Consider the following 18,601-nt stretch of genomic DNA (forward strand, 5'->3'; position numbering starts at 1 on the left):
CTTGGAGCAGAGGGAGAGGAGCTGTGGCCTGCTTGCAACCATCTATGTAGATGTATCTCAAGATACTGTGAGGATCCACCTGGAAACAAGAGAAACCTGGGAACTAGCTAGGCTTACAGCATTGCAGAGCTGATTACTCTCTTCTGGTGCTGCATCTCACCTTCGAATGTGCCCTTCTCACGGAACTTGAGCAACCTGGAACCCATGGCTTCAGCATGGTGTGTGCAGACGCAATCAAGGCAAGACAGCAAGTTTCAGTTTAAGAAGACCCTTACCTTATTGACCTCCCAGATACAAGCCCCTGAGCCCTGACCCTCTTCATGATGGCAAGTGCTTCCAGGTGCTGACAAAGGCTGTGGGGATGAGCGAGTAAGGCACCGTTGTGATACAGTTCCACGTGTCGGACGTAGGGTCATAGCAGTCCAGCGTTTTGCACCTCTGAGTGCCAAAGTAACCCCCCACCACGTAGAGTTTATTCCCCGAGGCCAAAGCGTGGCACGACATGCGCTTGGCTGTCATGTCCCCAATGCGTGTCCACTGGTCCGTCTCGCAGTCAAAGCGGTAGGCGGATGCTGCCGTGAACTCGGTGTCTCCTCCCATGATGAAAATCTGGCTGCCCAGGACAGCGGCTGCTGTGTAGCGCCAGGGCTGGGGGCATTCGGCTTTGATCATCCACCGATTCTGAGCTGGATCGTAGCACTGGACTTTGGACACCATGTCTCGGTGAATGCTGGTCCCACCAAAGACAAAAAGCTTGAGCCTGGCACTCACCACCGCAGCGTTGCTCACTCCATCTCTCAAAGGAGCCACCATCGTCCATTTGTTGGATATGGGATCGTACTTCTCTACTTGCTTCAAGGAAACAGAAGGAGATGCAGGGAAGACTCCAGCTACTGCAGTGTGTCCGCCAACCACATACAAGCAGTTTTCCAATTCAGCCGAGCCATGCCCAAACCGAGCTATTAACATGGGGGCAGCTTTCGACCATTCCTCATGAACAGTGTCATACACCCACACGTCTTTCGAGACCCCGTTCTCTGAGCCCCTGCCTCCAGTGATATACACTTTGCAGCCGATGGCACAGGCACTGAACTCCTTCCGTGGACTCGGCAGGTCTGCTTTGGGGATAATTTCCTTCGCTTTGTGATCCACTTGGTAGATCTTATCACACATGAAGGTCTGTCCTCCCAGGATCAGCAAGGTGTGCCCAGCTTTGCGAGGCCTGGCACAGGGACTGGTCACCACCCCATCGTTCTGGAGGATCTTCTTCTTGCACTGAATAGCTTCATCCAAGACAAGCTTGTTCCTTTCATCCACCATGATCAAGTCCTCACAAGCCAGGGCTTCCTTGAGGCATTCAGAAGGAAGCAAGGCCAGACGAACATTCCTCAGAAGTTCTGGGAGATAAGCCTTCCGCTCATCCAGATCATATTTAACCCACTGGATGACAGCTTTAAAGACCCTTTCTTCATCCTCAATTTCCAGCTCATCGCTGGAGATGAGGTCCAGCAGAGTGTCCTTGGAAAGGTTGTTGAAGTCCTCGCTCTTGTGAACAGTCTCGAAGTTGACCAGGCACATCCTCCAGGAGAGCTCATAGAGCCGCCGGCACTGATGAGCATCTGAGAGCAGCATCATGCCCAGGCAGTTGGAAGGGTAGAGGTTCTTCTCCAGGAACTCAGCCGCCGCGTCTCGGACGTCATGGAACTGCAGCATGTCTCCAGCCTCCAGGAGGGACTCAGCATTCTCCTCATTGATGATGATCCGAGAGGAATAAGCAAAGTCCAGCAGTAGCTCCAGCACCTCTGGGTGGAGGCTGTCATGGAAGTTCACCTCATCATCCAGGCTCTCCCGGAGGCCGTTGCTAAACATGGCTTCAAAATATCTGCTGGAGGCAGCCAGCACTGCCCGATGACATGGGAATGACCTGTTTCCTGCCCAAAGGGTGACATCGGTGAACATGCAGTGCTTCCGCAGGGTGTTCAGGTGGGACAAGACACAGTCTGGGTGGGAAGCTTTGTGAAAAAGCAAGATGTTCATGGAGCCGGTGCTAGTCCGGGATTTACGGTTCTCATGGACACTGACTGACATGGTGACAGAGCCTTTGCCTGCAGAGAAACAAACAGAGAAAACATGATTCCCCTGCCCTTACTGATGCAAGGCACTGAGAATATAGGCATTTGCTATCCAACCCTTCTTGTACACTGTTCAACGGACCTCAGACGTGAAGCACCAGGTGACACCCCAGTGCTCCTGCTCTGAGGGTGCTCCTGCACCCTGGCTTGCAGAGCCCATGCCTCCTGCATCCTCACACCCTCCAAAAATCTAACTCAGGCTGAGCAGGGTGGGAAGGCAGAGCGGGGTGAAGGGGGAAATTCTACACTTTAGTTTCAGCAATGGAGCAACAAAGTGAAGCAATCAAAACCCGAACTTGACGGTAAATTGTCTCAACAGCCCCCACAGGGTATTGGCAAACCGCAGGAGAGTTATTTTTCCTTAGAAAACAGCATTAAAAGAGCAGTCTATCCAGGATAAAGGGCATCGGTCTGTTCTTGGCTCAGCAGAAGTCACGTTTGGCTTCTGATTTGCATTACTGGAGGTAAGATTACTGCAGGTTTAGGAAAGGCAACGGCTACAGATTTTATTTATGGAGCAGCACAAGCCAAAATTTTGAATAAATTTTACCAAACCCTTTCATTGTAGTTTTTGTTGATAAAACTCACCAGACACTTCATGCGACTTAAAGCATTTTGCAGGACAGAGTCACATCAGATAATAAGACAAAAGAGACAAGTAAATTATGCTTTTTAACAGACAGGCAGAAGAAAACACAAGGCTTTTATTAGCTACTATTTCATTTACGTGCTACCCGATACCTATCCCTGCCTGTAGAAGACAAATCCATTGGACCAATCAAATTGATACTACTTAGATGATAAAACCCAAGTGATTTACTCCAAAATATTTTAACCAGCTCTATTTTGTCCCCCGTGTAACTAAAGTAGACAGACAGATACGCATACAGCCCTCTCTTACAGCAGAAAGTCAGTACTGAAGTTGGTAGCACAACTGTCCTGAGGTTTGAAAAATGAGCCTCCCCCAAAAAAGAAAATTGGGGTCAGCCTGCTGTGCCTCCGCTACACAGCCCCGTGACAGCAGACGCAGCAAGGCCATCGCGGGCACTACACGAGATGACATTCATTGTTCGGTGAAAGAGACCCTCCCTGGCTAAAAGCGGAGTTTGCAGGCAGGCAGCCCACTAAACGGGCTAAAGATGGGGGCACGCATCAGAGCTCGGGGGGTCTGAACTCTCCCAGGAGTGATCCAGCACTCAGGGCAGGGAGGAGGACCCCGTTGAGATGCACTGGAGCATCAGGGGCTGCTGCCTTCAGCTCGGCTTCCCTGCCAACACAAGGCATCCACCAGGAACAGCTACAAGCTGGGGAAAGTAGGCCTAATTCATGGGAAAAAGGAGTTGCTTGAAAAACAGTATGTGGCTCTGCTACATCTCCTCTCTCACACAACCCTATTTTTCTGTCTATTTTCTACCCCATCCTCCCCAAATCACTGCAGTTTTGCTTTGCAGGCTGGAGACCAGAGCTGAAACCCCACGGCATCCTGCTCCAGCCACCTCATTGTTTAGAAATCAGTAACTAGCCACACAGATACAGCTGGGGATGGGTTTTTGGTTGGATTCTTTTTGATGTTGTTGGTTGGTTGGTTTTTATCTTGCCCTTTGCAGCCTGAGGTTTCTCAAGGGCCTTTCTCCCCCTGCAAGCACAAGGTCTACAGATCAGCCCTGTCCCCCCCAGCTAGGCTAAGCTCACCCCCATCACCCCAGCCCTGCACTCGGGGTCCTGGGAGAACCCATGGAACGCCAAGGGAGAGCAGACACAGCGCTCCCAGGCTGCTGGCAGGTCACAGCCTTGACCTGGCGGAGACCTGTAACTGCACAACCCTCCCACGCTCCACGGCTGGATGACCTCAAGCGGAGGCAGATGGCCAGATAAGCTGCCTGACTCACGTGCTTCCTACCCCCTGCTTCTCCAGCACCTCCAAAAGAGGCCGAATTCGACAAATAGTTGTGGGCACGTCCCTGCTTCCCCACCCGCTGCCGTGAATTATTGGGGTTGATCTTCCCGAGGCCTCGCTCATTCCTCAGGGCTGCGTCACAGTCCAGGGAAAAGGTCTCTCGGTGCTTCTCCGTGCAGAAATGATAGCTTGCCCAAGCAGCCACAACTCCTACTTGGCCTCCAAGCTGGGCAGCAGCATTGATGCAGGTATTTGGATTGGATATGTGCACGCTCGTTGACAAAATCCCTGCAGCCTGGGGTTGAGGCCACCAAGCTCGTTTCACTGGGGATGGGAGGCTGCACAGAATCAAGGCTTCAAAACAGGAAGGAAAATGCCATTAGAGAGCAGCACTTCGAAGTGCATCTGAGGGAAATGGTTTCCAACATCTACACCCAGCGCAGGGACAACACTGATTTAAGAGGTTATATGGATTCCCCCGTCAAAGCTCTATAACGCCAAAGCAAGGAATACAAATGCAACATTTATGAGTCTGCTAAAAGCTATTGATCTAGGGTCCTATTCCTACAACCTCAGAAACCACCCTGCCATTGCTACTGCTTGCTTTGCTCACAGCTCAGCTCAGGTATTCAATGTTAACCTTGATTTGCTTATGCACAAAAAAAATAAGCAATTTATATAGGGCAGCTATAGAAATAAAAAGGTCTCAGGAAGGAAGCATCATTTTTCCTGATGCTAAGATTAGAAAAGCCACTACTCAGAAAGGAAGGAGCAGATCATTTAGAAATGAAAAATGTCTACCTAAAAGCTGCAGCAGAGGCATTTTATATATATGTACAGACACATATATGTATGCACACACACACACATATATATATACATATATAAAATCTCAGGCTTGCAACATCAAACATCTTGCCCAGAGCACTGGGTAACCAAATAATATTTCTATCCAATGGGTACTGAACAGCATCCAGGAATAAACTGGCAAGTTCCAGTCCAGCCCCCATCAGCACGGCTCTTCATATCACCTTATCCCACTACAGGCACCAACTGATCCCCAGTACAGCTGCAAGCCTGAAAGCTGAAGAGGCCACAGCCCCTTTACTTGGCCTCTCCTGGAGCTGGGTTATGACACTGGATGTCACTGGTCACAGATCAGCAGGGCTAGACAGACCATTAAACTGAAACTAAAGCAGCCTCTGAACTCTGATGTGCAGCCGTCTCACCAGCACAGCTTGCTTGTGGTTATCAGCAACTTCCAAAGAGCTTGTTCTGAGGGCTTCTTGAATCCTACCATAGCTGGGCACAAGCAAAAACGTGGCAGGTACTAATTCTTCCCCCCACAAACACACCCCACCACATCTCTCAGTCTGCTAGAGAACTTGGCATCATCCCACCCATATCATATGAACAGAAACTGCAGGCAGCAGCTATTTCATCTGGTGGGTTTCTTCCAAAATCTAGCAGCTTTATAAACTTCAGAAGCCTATAACTAAAAGGATCTTCTAAACTTTTCATGATGTACACAAATGTATGCTTCAATTTAAGCAATGTTTAACTGCAGCAATGAAAGGCTGGACCCATGACATGTGCTCTTATAGGCACTTCTCAGAAGCAGATGCACGCAGAGCAGAATTTGGGCCCTACAACATTCCCTGCTTTCCTTACCCAGCTACTGAGTTAAAGAGAAAAAGCAGAACCACTCAGAACGAGGAATATTTTACACAAAGAAACCTGTCAGTGGCTCCTGCCAAGCTCCCACCTGCTCTGCGAGAGCTCGGGGGTTATCGAAGCTCCCAGCTGCACCTTCCATCAGGCAGGAAGCTATCACTAGAACAGATGTGTCAATGGCCATAGCAGAAGGCATGACCTGAACGAACTGGGTCTCGGATTTCTCCACGCTGCATTCATTTTTTTTTTTTTCCTTTGAAAGGCAGTTATCGAAAGAATAAATATCTACTGCATAGCCTTTTAGAAGGATCTTACTGCACGCAGAGGCAGACGATAACCCTTCTTCCATATGGATGAGGGAAGAGGGGCGTCAGCTTTTTGACAGCTAACCGGTGCTGACTGCTGGCTATAGTATTCCCCTGGCTGTCTGCAGCCTTTGTACAGCAGGTATAGGAAAGACAGGATTTTTTTCCAGCAGAGCAAAACAAGGGCGCTTCGGAAATCCTTCGACTCACCCACACAGGGCAGACAGCAACCCCAAAGGAGGGCAGGAGTTGGCTCAGGGAGGAAAGACCCTTCAAATCTCAGCTCACGAAGAAAACACCCCAGCAGTCTCTCTGGACGGGACAAAGCTGGGAGAGAGAACAAGGGGAACCACAGAGCTGGACAAACTCCGCACCAGATCAATGGCCACAGTTCTCCTGTCTGAGCGCCTCTTGCTTCCCACAAACCATGCCCCAGCAGAAGGCTGTCCCTCCCAAGTTGGCAGGTTGCCATGTCGGAGCCCTGCTGGTATGGGTCATTTAGGAGAACCTCAGGGGACACTCTTACCACCTCTTGAAAAATTGAAGCAGCACTTAGAAATTGGACGCTTTGAAGCAATATCAGGTCCTCGTCCCCAATCACAAAAGAACTGCATATGAGAGGACAGCTCAGAAGGACTATAGATACACGGACTATATTTAGCTAGGCCTGGGTTCCCCCTCTCCATCTTAAACCAGTAGCCCGTCCATGAATCTCCAATTTCATTCACTATCTGCAGGGCATCGCCAGCTGAGATGCTGCTTCCTTTCACGAGGACAATATCTGAGAGCGAATAAGATGTCCCCAGTGGGACTTCAGAGGATCAAGAATAATTTCTGCTTAGAAGGACAAAACTACAGGATTTATAAATGTTCTCCCAAGACTGTGAAGGTTGGCTAAACACCAACAAAGAGCCCAAATCCCATGAACCGAAGCTGGCTCTTTCTGTTTGCCAATCAGACTTTCAGAGAAGCAGCAAGCTGAACACATTTCTTTTTGCCCCACTCAACCATGAACTATTTAAAGCTGTAAATAAGTAAATAAATAAGCAGTAAGGTTCCCTGCTGGCTCAGCTCAGAAGACCTAGAAGAAGCTGCACATGCCAAGCAGTCAGCCATACAGGCCCTTCACATATGCACTGCACTACCAAACCAGAGCAGACCCACCTCAAGCGGGCAGTGATGGCTGCTTTCGCAGCGAGGCAGGCGTAAGATTCATTTTTATTTTCTCTCTGATTTCACAATATCAACCCTTTGGGGTGAAACGCCGTCTTGAATTCGGACAAAGTTCAACTTCTCCTTGGAAGCAGTGGGATAAATTCTCTACCCATTAGTAACGTGCCTGCTCCCTCATCCCAAATATCTGTACCTTTCCAATGTCTTCATGGACTCCACCACCTGCAGCTTAGGCCAGCAATGCCACCCCAGGACAAAATTACTGGTACAGAACCAATTTCCCCCTTTTTACTGTACAGAGTAGCAAACTAGAAACCTAAAGTCATCCACTGTGTTGTCTTCACAGGGAAGAGCTCCTGGCAAAGCCGCTTAGGAGAAAGAGCAGTGCGGCAACACACTGTCAGTCGCAGAACCCAGATACAGCTGCATTTCAGATGCAATTTCCCGGCACTGGAGACCATCAAAAGATTTGCGAAGGGAGATCTGTTACATGCAGGCATTCACGTACTCACAGACACAGCTCGAGCTTCAAAAGTGGAAAAAAACCCCACAGAAAACAGGAAAAGATGGTGGGGGAGGGAGACAGAAAACAAGAAAGGGGAAGGAATAAAGATGTTTTCAGATGATGTTCATGTCCTTGCATAACACAGTGGACTATACCTATAGGCATATATACCTATAACCACGGTATACAGCTCGGAGCTGCTTGAAATTCTCGATACTAATAACCCGCTTCTGTAAAGAGTGCTTGAGATGACAGGAATTAAAATAGCACCTGGCATTTCGTGCAGCACTGCACTTGTTGAGCACAAAGCCTGGGCTGCTGCCAGGTGGGCAGCAAAGGACCCTCACCACATCGCCTCCCAGGCGTGCTCTCTGCTCTGTCCACACTCCTGCCTGCCTGGATGCAGACCTCACTCTCTAACAAATCGGGTTTGTCTCCAGCGACTCTGGCTAATTTAATGGTTTGCCCAAATTTGTTCTTGTTTTCTTCAGGGTGACTAACGCAACAAAGATGCAATTGTGATTTTGCACGCCGGAATTCAGGCAACGTAACTCTGCCGTGAATCAGAGGGTGTCTCTGTAACAGAGCTGGATTTGGCCTTCCTGACAAACTCTTGCTGCTTCATCAGATTTGCAAATAGGCAAGAAAAGGAAACAGTTGACTTCATTCCCCCAGCACAGAATTTCTGATCCTGCCCCAGCCTTTGAGAATGGAAGGCATCCTTATCATTTCTTCTCATTTTCTCACTTTCTGGTCTAGCCTGTATATCCTAGACAGAAAACAGAGAGACCATGTGAAAGGCTCCTTCTGTTGGCTCAGACAGAAACTGGGAGGGTTTCCAAGCCCAATTCTGTAGGCTCCAGGAGATCAGATTGTCTGGAGAAGGTCCGGGCACGTATCTGAACGTCAACATGCTTACTAAAGCAAGGCTGAACTCAGAAACTCAGTCTGTCCATCGCTGCTTCATATCCCGTTCTCACAAGTTCTTGCTGCCTTTAAACCCGTGCTCCACTTCGAGCCCAAAGCCACCACAAGAATCTACTGAATGCCACTCGCCACAGAACACAAAAGCAGTACTGCCAAGCTGTACCAACTAGTGAGGTTCTTGTTCTGTCTTGCAAAAGCACTGGTAAAAGGGGCAGTAATGCCTCCGATCTATACGACACAAACTAATCTGAGCCAAAGGCGACCATGTTCCAACGAAAATAAAAATACCCGCAGGAAATCTGCTTTGCATGCAATACATGCAGTTTTATTTGCAAATCAGGTACTGAACTTGCAACTCCACAACTGAGATATTCCATAAAGCTTCTTGAGCTACCTGTGAGGCAATCAAATAAAGTTCATGTTCACCACTAAGCACATTGGCTTTGCCGCTCCTGGGAATACCACACCCTCCTACAACCACTATCCAAATCGGGATAAATAATGCTTTTAGCCACAGTTCAGGCTCCAGACAATAGGCTTTCATTGCTATTCCTTAACCCCACTGGATCTTTTCAGAGCCTGTGATTCATTTTCAGAGGCTGCTGAGGGGTTTTGTCCTCCCTGCCTGCCCTCTAGCTCCACTACTGAATAAATCCCATTCTGCCCGGATCAATCACAGTCGCTTTGCAAAATGAATGCAAGGCTGCAGAGCAGGCAAGCGCGTTTGCAGTCCTGTCTCCCAAATTATATTCAAAAAGGCTCCCGAATGGAAACAACCTACTTGATCGCAGTATCTACCCCAGCCCCATCTGGGCAGGATAAAGCCCTTTTCAAGCAAGCCAACTTGCTAATGTGCTGCAAAAGCAAAAGGCCTTTGGTAGGAGCGGAACCACATGCCACTTCCCAGGGAGAGTTTAGAAGATGAGATGTGGTATACATCAAATTAATGCCAGAGTAACCACTGGCGTGGCTGACTCCAGAGAGCACATTCAGATCCTCCCACTCTCTCTGCGTGCTGTGCCCAGCTCCCAGCGCTGAGGCTGGCAGAGCTGATTGCTCGATGGTCAGGCTAACCAGAAGCCCTGCTACAGACACTCATACCAAACAGGTCTGTCTGCCTGCTGTCAGGGCAGGATTTCAGTTTTGTGCCTGGCCAGTTAGCCTGGGTTTTTGTTTTGTCCTCCCTGCTCCCCTGCCAGGCAGGAGATCTTGGTGCAGCTGCCAGGTTCGATTGGAAGGAGCTCATTTGCAATTCTGGCTGGAGTTCAGAGCTGTGGAGACGGGAGGCCCTCACACCTCTTGAATCGATTAGCTCCTGATGTTGATGGGCATGGAGGGCAGCCGTTCCCAACTGGATTGTAAAGCACTGATAGATATTGAAGGGTCTGGGGCTTCAAGACAGGGCATTGCTCCCTGCCCTCTGGCTCTGGACAGAAGGAACAAATGTGACACATGTCTCTGATCTTTTCATTTCAGTACTGACACAGCATCAAACCACGCACTCAGCTTGCAAGTTCTGGACCAGCATGGGAGCACCACAGCAGCCCAGGCTATCCTGGGCATCTGCGCACGCATCCCAAGCACACCAGAGTGATTCCCAGTGTGCTACAGCAATAAATTTGCCTCGCCACAATCTGACAGGCTATCATATAAAACTGGTAGTCTTTGCAGTCTAATGGTCAGCAAGCAGACAGTGGTTATGGGACATGCAACATTCCCAGGCTCGGGCGATGCGGGGAAGACAGAGCAGCCTGTACTGGTTGGAGTGATACTATAGTCACCACGGGGATATAAAGTTGACAAGCAAAGACAGACAGACGGGATGGTGGCTAAAGGTCAGGCCAAGGGGCTTGGGGCAGCTTGTTACAGCTAAATGCTTCCTAGCCGGCATTCCTGCAGCCACTGTTTTAAGCAATGCCAGCTACAGGCACTGCAATTCAATTACAGTCTATAAAAGACGGGGAGTAAATCCAGCCTTCAGTTCAAGTGCTGACACTGCTCCTCCAAACCTGCCCCTTCCACAGTCCCCAAGCGTCAGCCGTCGTCACTGCCGCAGACCCCCCGGGCTAGCTCTGCCCATCCTGCTCCACCTACTCGTGCCCAAGGCCAAGGCACTGCTCAACACCCTCTCTTTTGTAACGCTGCCACCTCCCTCCCCATCTCGCAACGCGCTGCTTGTCCTCTTCCACCTCCGCAGATGGCCACATCCTGCCCTTCCTGTTTCACTCATCTGCCTCCCAGACATTACCTAAAACCTCCTCTGGCTGTCAAGAAGAAGGACCTGAGGTCCTGCAGGCTTTGGGGAGCGGGTGGTTACCACTGTAGGGACAAAAACGCTACCCTAATTCACACATACATACGTACACATAGATACGCACACCCTCCTTGTCCCCATCCAGGACCATGTCCAGCACTCGCTCCAGCACTGGAGGGACTGTATTCTATATCAGACACACACTCGTTTTCACACGTTTCGAGTACGTGTCATGCAGCATTTTGTCATCTGTTCCCAAGCTGTCTGCCTTCACAAATTTCATTCGCCTAGCTCCTTCAGTCAAATGATTCTCAATGGGCCTTATCTCCTCTCCAACACCACATCTGAGACACCATCCTCACTGCTGGAGTTACTTGAATCTGCCCCAAACACAGCATGGGAGGCTACCACGGGACACGCTTCGCATGCATGCTGAGGCAGAAGGACTTCAGATAACAATCCTCAAATACTCGAGAAAATGAACAAAAGAGGGATAGGAAATTTAAGCTCCTCAGTGCTGAAGCTGCTTACAGTCTTCTGTATCCACATTACGGTGTGACTAATTTGTGTCTGCAGCACATTTCACTCTGGTTTTAGTCCTGAGAATCTTGTGCCCACCCCTCACCTTCCCGCTGCAGAGCAAACTTCTACCTATGCCTCCTCCTGCAGTGCTTGACTCAATACAGCCTTATCACAGAGATAAACCAGAGCAGATGGTTAGGGTTAAAGACACAAAATGTGTTTTCAGGCAAGATTTGATCTGAAGCAGCAAACAGGATGAGGAAAACAGGGAGGCCCCAGAAAGGGTCCCATCTCACTAAGGAGTCAGACCCCTTCAGAGATGGACAGAGAAAAGAAAGTACAGGAGAGTTCAGACCTGTTTTACACCTACTGTGAAAGGAGACTATCACCAGAGCAGCAATCAGTAACACAGCTGAGATAGCACCTGGCCACCACCAGAAACCTGTGGGGTGTTACAAACATCTCAGGTTGCTCCTAAGGCGAGTTCAATAAAAACAAGCCTCACAAGACACAGGAAGGGGGAAAAAGACAGGGGAAGTTGTCAAAGTAAAAAGGTTATAGCTTTGCTTGTTTTCCCTGTGGCTCTGGATCTGTCCTGCAGAGAAAGAAGTACATTTGGAGGAAGACCACAAAAGCTACAGCCCGTGGCACCCTGACCAAGGAATTCACTCCAGCAGATCACAAGAGAAGACGACGTGCTGAGATTGCCAGGAAAAGAAAACAGAAACCAGTTAGGAAGCCAGGGCTCTCCATATAAATTGTATGAAACATTTGGGTGTCTGCTTACGAAAGGCTGAGGACAGAAGATTTTCTAGGCAGAGATTTGGCTAGTCTAACCCCCCACCCCAACAAGTGCAAATAGATGAATGAAAAAAAATAAAGAAAAACAAAACCAAAATACCAAACAGGCTTTTAACTTTTTCCAACGCAAAGGGGCCTGTAAGGCCAGCAGAGGGATGGAGAGCTGTCTTCTCCCCTCTGTCAGCTCAGCTCGGTCACTCGTACAGACCCGCACGCTCCTCTAGGCAGGGGTACTCGAGCAGATTTCATCAGGAAGGCTATGGAAGTTGTGCCCCTTAAACCACAGTTTTGAGACATCTATGTACAAGAGAGGGGGGAAAAAGAAAAGCAGCAGCGATATCACTTTACTTTCATATTCAAGAAAAGAATAGCAGCTTTTTTTCTGGTTTGCTTTAGAAGAGAAAACCCTTCACCTCCCTCACCAGTTCAGGGCCAGCTTTCCACGCCTGGGAAACCTGCCTGGGAAACGGCGATGCTCGACACCCGAGGCGAACCCCCGGGCCGGTAACCGGGGCGGCACAGCCGGGTGCCCTTCTGCCGGCGGACGCTCCGCCGCCGGGCCGGCACCTCCCCGCCCTCCCCTGGCTCTGAGCCCCCGCAAAACCCAACCACGGCTTCACCAAGAGGGGCCAGAGCCGGATTTGGAAGCGGCGCCTTGAACCCAAAAGCTCGGGAAAATAACTCACCGCGTCTCTCTCCGCGCCCGGCCGAGCCGAAACCTCCGGCAGCCCCGACGCCCCCCAGCCCCGCGGGGCGCCCGGCGGGGAGGAGGGAGGGAGGGTGGGCGGGCGGGCGGGCGGGCGGTCTCGGGGCGGGGCGGAGCGGAGCGCTGCCGGGGCGGGGCGGGGCGGCTCCCGGCCCACGCGCGGTGCGGTGCGGTGCGGTGCGGGGCGGTGCGGTGCGCGGCGGCGGCCCGGCCCCGCGCGCTCCTTGCGTGCGCTGTAACCGGCGGGTGGAACCTGCCTCGCGTGGGGCTCGGGGCGGGGCCGGTTGCGGCCGCCGCCGCCGCCACGGCCATTCAGGGAGCGCCGAGGCCGTGACGCGCCTCTCCGCCTCGCCCCCCTGCGGAGCGGCGCATGGGAGGGGGCGGGAGCAAGCGGAGAGCAGCGACCAATAAGAAGGAAAGGAAGAAGGCTTAGGGGTGGGACGAGGACGGCTCGGGGCTCCCCGGGTCCTAAAGCCCGCCTTCCCCCGTTTCGGTGCTGTTGAGCAACTCGGCGCTGCCCTCTGCCCCCGCCGTGGGTGCGCTGCAGCCCCCACGCCGGCTGGTTTGGCGTTTCCCGGGGGGCTTGCGGGGTGCTGTGCGCGGGCGCCCCGCTGCATAACCGCCGGCACTGTCCTTCGGCCTCTGGCGGAGCCACTCGTGACGGAAACCCTGCACCTCTGACCCCGGTCTTTGCCCCCTGAGTCAGGGCTCCGCTGGCTCCTGCCCGGCCGCCCGGGTGCTCCCGGGGCAGGAATCGGGGGCTCAGCCCTCCGTGGTCAGCGGGACGTGTTGCCCTTGTCTGTCGCGGCGGTTTGTCCTTGCGTGTCCCTCACCCACCCTCAGCCCAAGCCTGCAGCGGGGCAGTAAAGTCCGTGAAACTGCTAAAAATCAGGCAGATCTCTGAAATCTCCAGCCTCAGCGCAGCAAAATTTCAGTACGTGGGGAATGTGAAGGTCAACAACCCCCCATGGGGTCTCGTTGCTTGCAGGGATTTGCAGAGAGCTTGGGGGGAGCTGGGGGGCTAGCCGGGGTCCGTGCCCCCTGCGTGGGGACGGCCAGTCGGTCAGTGCCTTCATCTGGAAGGAGCAAGAGGGGGACTTGTACGTGCTTCCTTTAGCAAGGACTACGGGCCGAACAGGGGAGAAAAGGCTCATTTAGAAACAATAACATTTTTTGCATAATGCCAGAGCACTGGTAACTGCCTCTGATCCCCACGTGTTTTCCAACCTGTGCTGAGGCACAGCAGGTAACCGAGGAACTGGCCTGTAGCGTCATTTCACTGTGAGTGGCTGTATCTCCCCTGGGATATGTGTAATGTTTCAGCGACCGGGAAAAAAAAAAAAAGCTGAAAGCTTTTTGGATACACAAATTTTGGATATACAGAGGAGGCAGGGAAGAGGTGTTCCTTATCTTCTTCCACAACCCCATTTCTCCAGGGCCCTACTCCTTATACTCAGTCCCAAGTGTTCAGTAATAATGTTCAAGTGAAAAACTAACAGTTCTATTAAGTGTGCCTCCCCAGATAATAGCTGGATGGAAATACCCAGGTTCAAAACGTGCTGAACCCAGGGATGGACTATTTAAGGGCTGCTCCTTTCGACCCAGTGAAGGAAATCTTTTCGAGTTTCCCACTGAAGTAGTTGCCACTGCTTGTCCTGTCCTGGCTTCGCAGCCATTGACTCCTATGAAGTGCTGCCTGCACGGACAATTTTACACCGTGTGAGCATAAGAGGAGGTGGAAGGTAGCTGCTACGTGGATATATTGAAGCAAAAATCACGATAAGTACAAAATACAGTCCTTTCTTCCCAGGTTGAAACAGAAGATCAGCTACAGCTGGCAGAGGCTGTGTATAGTAAATAACAAAGTACAGTGAAGATGTTGAACTGTATCAAATTGCTGGTTTTTTGGATCTGTGTTTTTCCAGGTCATTGCAGTTTAACTCTTACAGTGCTATTGTGCTCTTAGGGTGCAACTACAAGCACAGCTACTCTTGAAGAGGCTGAAAATTGTCCTGGGGCCTGTTAATGACTTTAATGAGCTGTTTTAGGAAGACAACCAGAATTTGTGCAAGAGGGGGGTGTGGTGGCATCCTGAATGCATCTGTTAAACAACAACAACATGAAAGACAAAATTGATTCTCCCTTTTACTGCTGAGTTCCACCCAGCTGCTCCTAAGTATGAAAGAGCCATGGAGCAAAGTAAGGTCATGTTTCTCAATTCTGAAGCACTTTCAGAGTGCTACTACAAAACCAAAATCCTGTCCCAGCTAGATGTATGTGTGAACTCAGCCTGCCTTCTGCAACCTGGCAGGGAGAATTTCTGGCAGCTGCCTGTTATAGGGACCTACAAAGCTCAAAAGAACTCTCTACAAAACTCTGCCTGAAAAGATGCTTCTAAGACACAACATCTCATGCTAATCTCCCACTGACTCTCTCACTCCTCTGTCTCTGGCAAAGCTAAACAGGGGCTAGTCCCAGCAAACATGGCAGGAAACATCCTGTGCTGTAGTAGTGCACGCATCTGGTGTGAAGATACTCAAGGAGATGGGATTAGGATACTAGCTTTTGTTCTGAGGGAGCAGCAGAAGGCCAGATATGGCAGTGATGGGCACACCAGACACACAAGCTGGCAAATAGCTCCTCACTGTGAAGGAGGAGCTCAGACAGACACCTGAGAAAGCTGGGGAAACACAATGGGAGTGCTTAATAGCAAAGCAAAAAACCTGGCAGATATTAAAAAAATATTTGAAACCTCTTGTTAAAGGGGATTTAAGAACTAGGCATGCGTAGGGAAAAGTACCTTAGTTTATGATGAATGTTCATACCAGCTTCTTACGTATGATACCAGCCTCAATCATCCCAGAGGGTATTTGAGGGACTAATGCTGTGGTTATCATTTCAGTGTATAGGGGAAATTCTCTTGCATTAACCAAATCATGCCCTGCATTGGCCTTTGGTTTGATGCACATAATGCGTAGTCGATGTTAGCCTGCTGAGGGAACAGGGTTCTGCAACTTGTTGGCATTTTGAAAATAAGTTGGAAAACTGCTGACTGAGATCCTCTGCTTCATCATGACCCATCGAAGTGAACAGGGGTTAAATACTTTTAAATTAAAAAAAAAAAACCCACCTGAAATTTTAAATGAATAGTGTTTACCCTTAGGCCATATTTGTTTAGCATAATATTCATTATGGATGGAACATTTAAACTTTTGCAAAGTTAAATATTTGATTTGGCTTGTTATAGAAATCAGTCCTAATTGACCGGTTCCCATCAAATCCTCACTTTCCCAAAGGTGTAGAGTCAGAAGGTTTACCCTAGCCAGAATTCACTAGCTGTTTTTATCCATTTATATCACGGATCTAGCTCCTGAGTTAGTTGACTAAGTAGGTGACATTCATAGAAGGAGTAGGAAGGAAAAAATCTGGCCAGCAAGGGGTTAAATAATAAAATTCAGTGGTTTCCCCTCTAGATCACTGGTCACAGTCTACGACAGGTCATGCCACAACCAGCTGATGGCTGCCAAGTGGTCCATGTGAAATTAGTTTAGTGGGTCTCAAGCCAGACGCTAGTTGACAGATGCCCAAAAATCAGTACTCGAATTGGCTTCCTTGTTGGCAGTCACAGCAGGTTGGTCAAGGCCATGCAAATTCAGCAGTTCCCCGAGGCTAGGAGCATTGACAAGGTTGCTTGTGAATACTTCCCTCTGTTGGGAATGCCAAAAGTCTTCAGAGAAGGTCACAGCACAACGCTATGAGTGCCAGTGTCTGAGGACCATTCTATTACCTCTATTTCAGCTACCCAGGGAAGTGGTGGTAGCAAAGGTAGGAAAATGCTGCTGAAGACTCCCAGAAGAGGCAGCCCTGACATCAAGGAGAGGATGCAAGATGGCGAGAGAAGTCTTGATTGAAGTTTTCACCCTTTGACTTGTCCTGCACAGGAGATCAGGCTGCAGAGCTGCCAGTCAGACTAAACCAACTTAACATTCCCTGCAGTAACAATAAAAATCCAATCTCCCTCCCTCTCAGCCTTTTCCTCCTGATGCCAAATTTAAACAACCTTACTTTTTTGGCAGCAGGAAACTTCATAATTAAATATAGAAGCAGAGCAGACTTTAAGATGGAACTTACAGCAAGGGAACAACAGATGGCATTGTTAGCTGGGCTGGAAAAGCTGCATCTGCTCCTAGAAGAAATGCTAATCGGAGCTTAATTAGGCATTCAGAGAGAGCTGTACCCCATGCCCAGGACAACGGCCATGTGTATGCAATCCTGAAAAATACAAAGAAGTAGATACAAAGTCATCAAAAATCCTCAGTGGACCAAGTCCAAATTAAGTGCATAATATGATAGGGTAACCCAAAGACTCTCCTTGTGCTGAAATCCATCCGAGACACTAAAAATAAAAATGTAATTGCCAAAGACTTATTTCGTTTCATTTGCAAGTGGTCAGTGATTTCGTTTTCAGTTTCAAAGCAAATAATTCTAGCATAAGACTGGAATCAGATCCTACCCTGTCTGGTCTCTGACTCTCTGAGGTGTGGCAAGATTAAAGGGTAGCTGAGATCTTTATAGCGAGTACCGCAAATGGGGATAATAGAGTCGGAATGATCAGTAACATACATGTTGCTTAGAATAACTGGTCTCTCTGTAGAAACACAAAGGAAGAAAAAAAGAGGGTGGTGGACAATGTTCCCTGGTTCATCCCAACTAGGTGTTCAAGCACAAAATGAGCCCTGTGGCACGCAATGCCTGCACACGGTCTAAAGCAGAGCACAGGACGTTCCTCCTTCCCTCCCTCAGCCCTGCCAGCTTACCCCAGAGGTGCAGGCAGGCAGGCAAGGCCCTGTGTGTCCTTGTTTCAGTGTCTTCTGTTTGGGGCACCAAACTGCCACCTCGATTTGGAGCCACCAGAGCTGTTTGCAAAACGAGATTACCAAGCTGTTCACCAAGACGCTGGCCCCAGTTGCCAAATTTGCCGCACTGCAGAGATCCCCATTGTGCTGAGGCTTTGCATTCAAAGCCTCATCTGGTTTTAATATTCTCTTTCTCCTCTAGCTGGGGTCACAGCAGCATGCCCCGGTGTGGTGCCTGGGGCTGCTCTGTGTGGGCTCACCATGCCACTTTAGATGCTTGGGACAACATGCACCTCATGGGCAGTGCTAACGGGGACCCCCGTCTTGCTGATTGCACACCCTACTTCCAATAGCCCTAGAAACATGCTACGTGGGTAGATCCACATCCAGGCCTTTTACACCTAAAAGATGTTCATAAACAGGGATCGTTGCTGGTTTCAAACAATACTCTCCAAACATTGCCATAAAATCACTGGAGATCAAAGGCATTTTGGAACAAGTGACTTAGAGCTGCAGTAAAGAGTTTTCTTGGCACCAAGACAACTTCCAGCAACTCCAGTGAGTGATGAAGAGAAATGTAGCAGGATCCTAAACCATTTCTACCTTCTGTGCCATTCTGCTTCGGAGGGAAGTCAAATCCTGGTCTGGCTCAAACCTCAGGGCAATGAGAAGAAGTGGTCCTCCTGACAAATGACTGTGCTGCAGAAGCTGAAGATGTAGGCACTGATCATCCTTATTCCAGGGGCTGCTGTGCCCCCCCCCCCAATTATGAGCCCCTGGCTTGGCTGGCCAGCTCTGAACAGCCTCCCATGGGCTGTGAGAGTGCTCTGTATCCCACTGAACATCATG

At 49.8% G+C, this 18,601-nt stretch overlaps 1 protein-coding gene across 1 annotated transcript; it reads right to left on the bottom strand.

The window, feature by feature from the left end:
• Window positions 1-295: 295 nt before the first annotated feature.
• KLHL25 (kelch like family member 25) lies at window positions 296-12,901 on the bottom strand. Its single transcript, XM_086471647.1, has 2 exons — window positions 12,877-12,901; window positions 296-2,105 (listed from the first exon to the last, which is right to left on the bottom strand). The coding sequence occupies exon 2, from the start codon at window positions 2,086-2,088 to the stop codon at window positions 319-321; it is 1,770 nt and encodes a 589-aa protein (XP_086327773.1). The 5' UTR covers window positions 2,089-2,105; window positions 12,877-12,901; the 3' UTR covers window positions 296-318.
• Window positions 12,902-18,601: the final 5,700 nt, after the last annotated feature.

This window comes from Leptosomus discolor, chromosome 11 (assembly GCF_034619465.1).
Source record: "Leptosomus discolor isolate bLepDis1 chromosome 11, bLepDis1.hap2, whole genome shotgun sequence".
NCBI lineage: Eukaryota > Metazoa > Chordata > Aves > Leptosomiformes > Leptosomidae > Leptosomus > Leptosomus discolor.

Bases quoted from the DNA above. Each gene is read 5' to 3' on its own strand.
- KLHL25 (XM_086471647.1), bottom strand. From the start codon at position 2,088: ATGTCAGTCAGTGTCCATGAGAACCGTAAATCCCGGACTAGCACCGGC.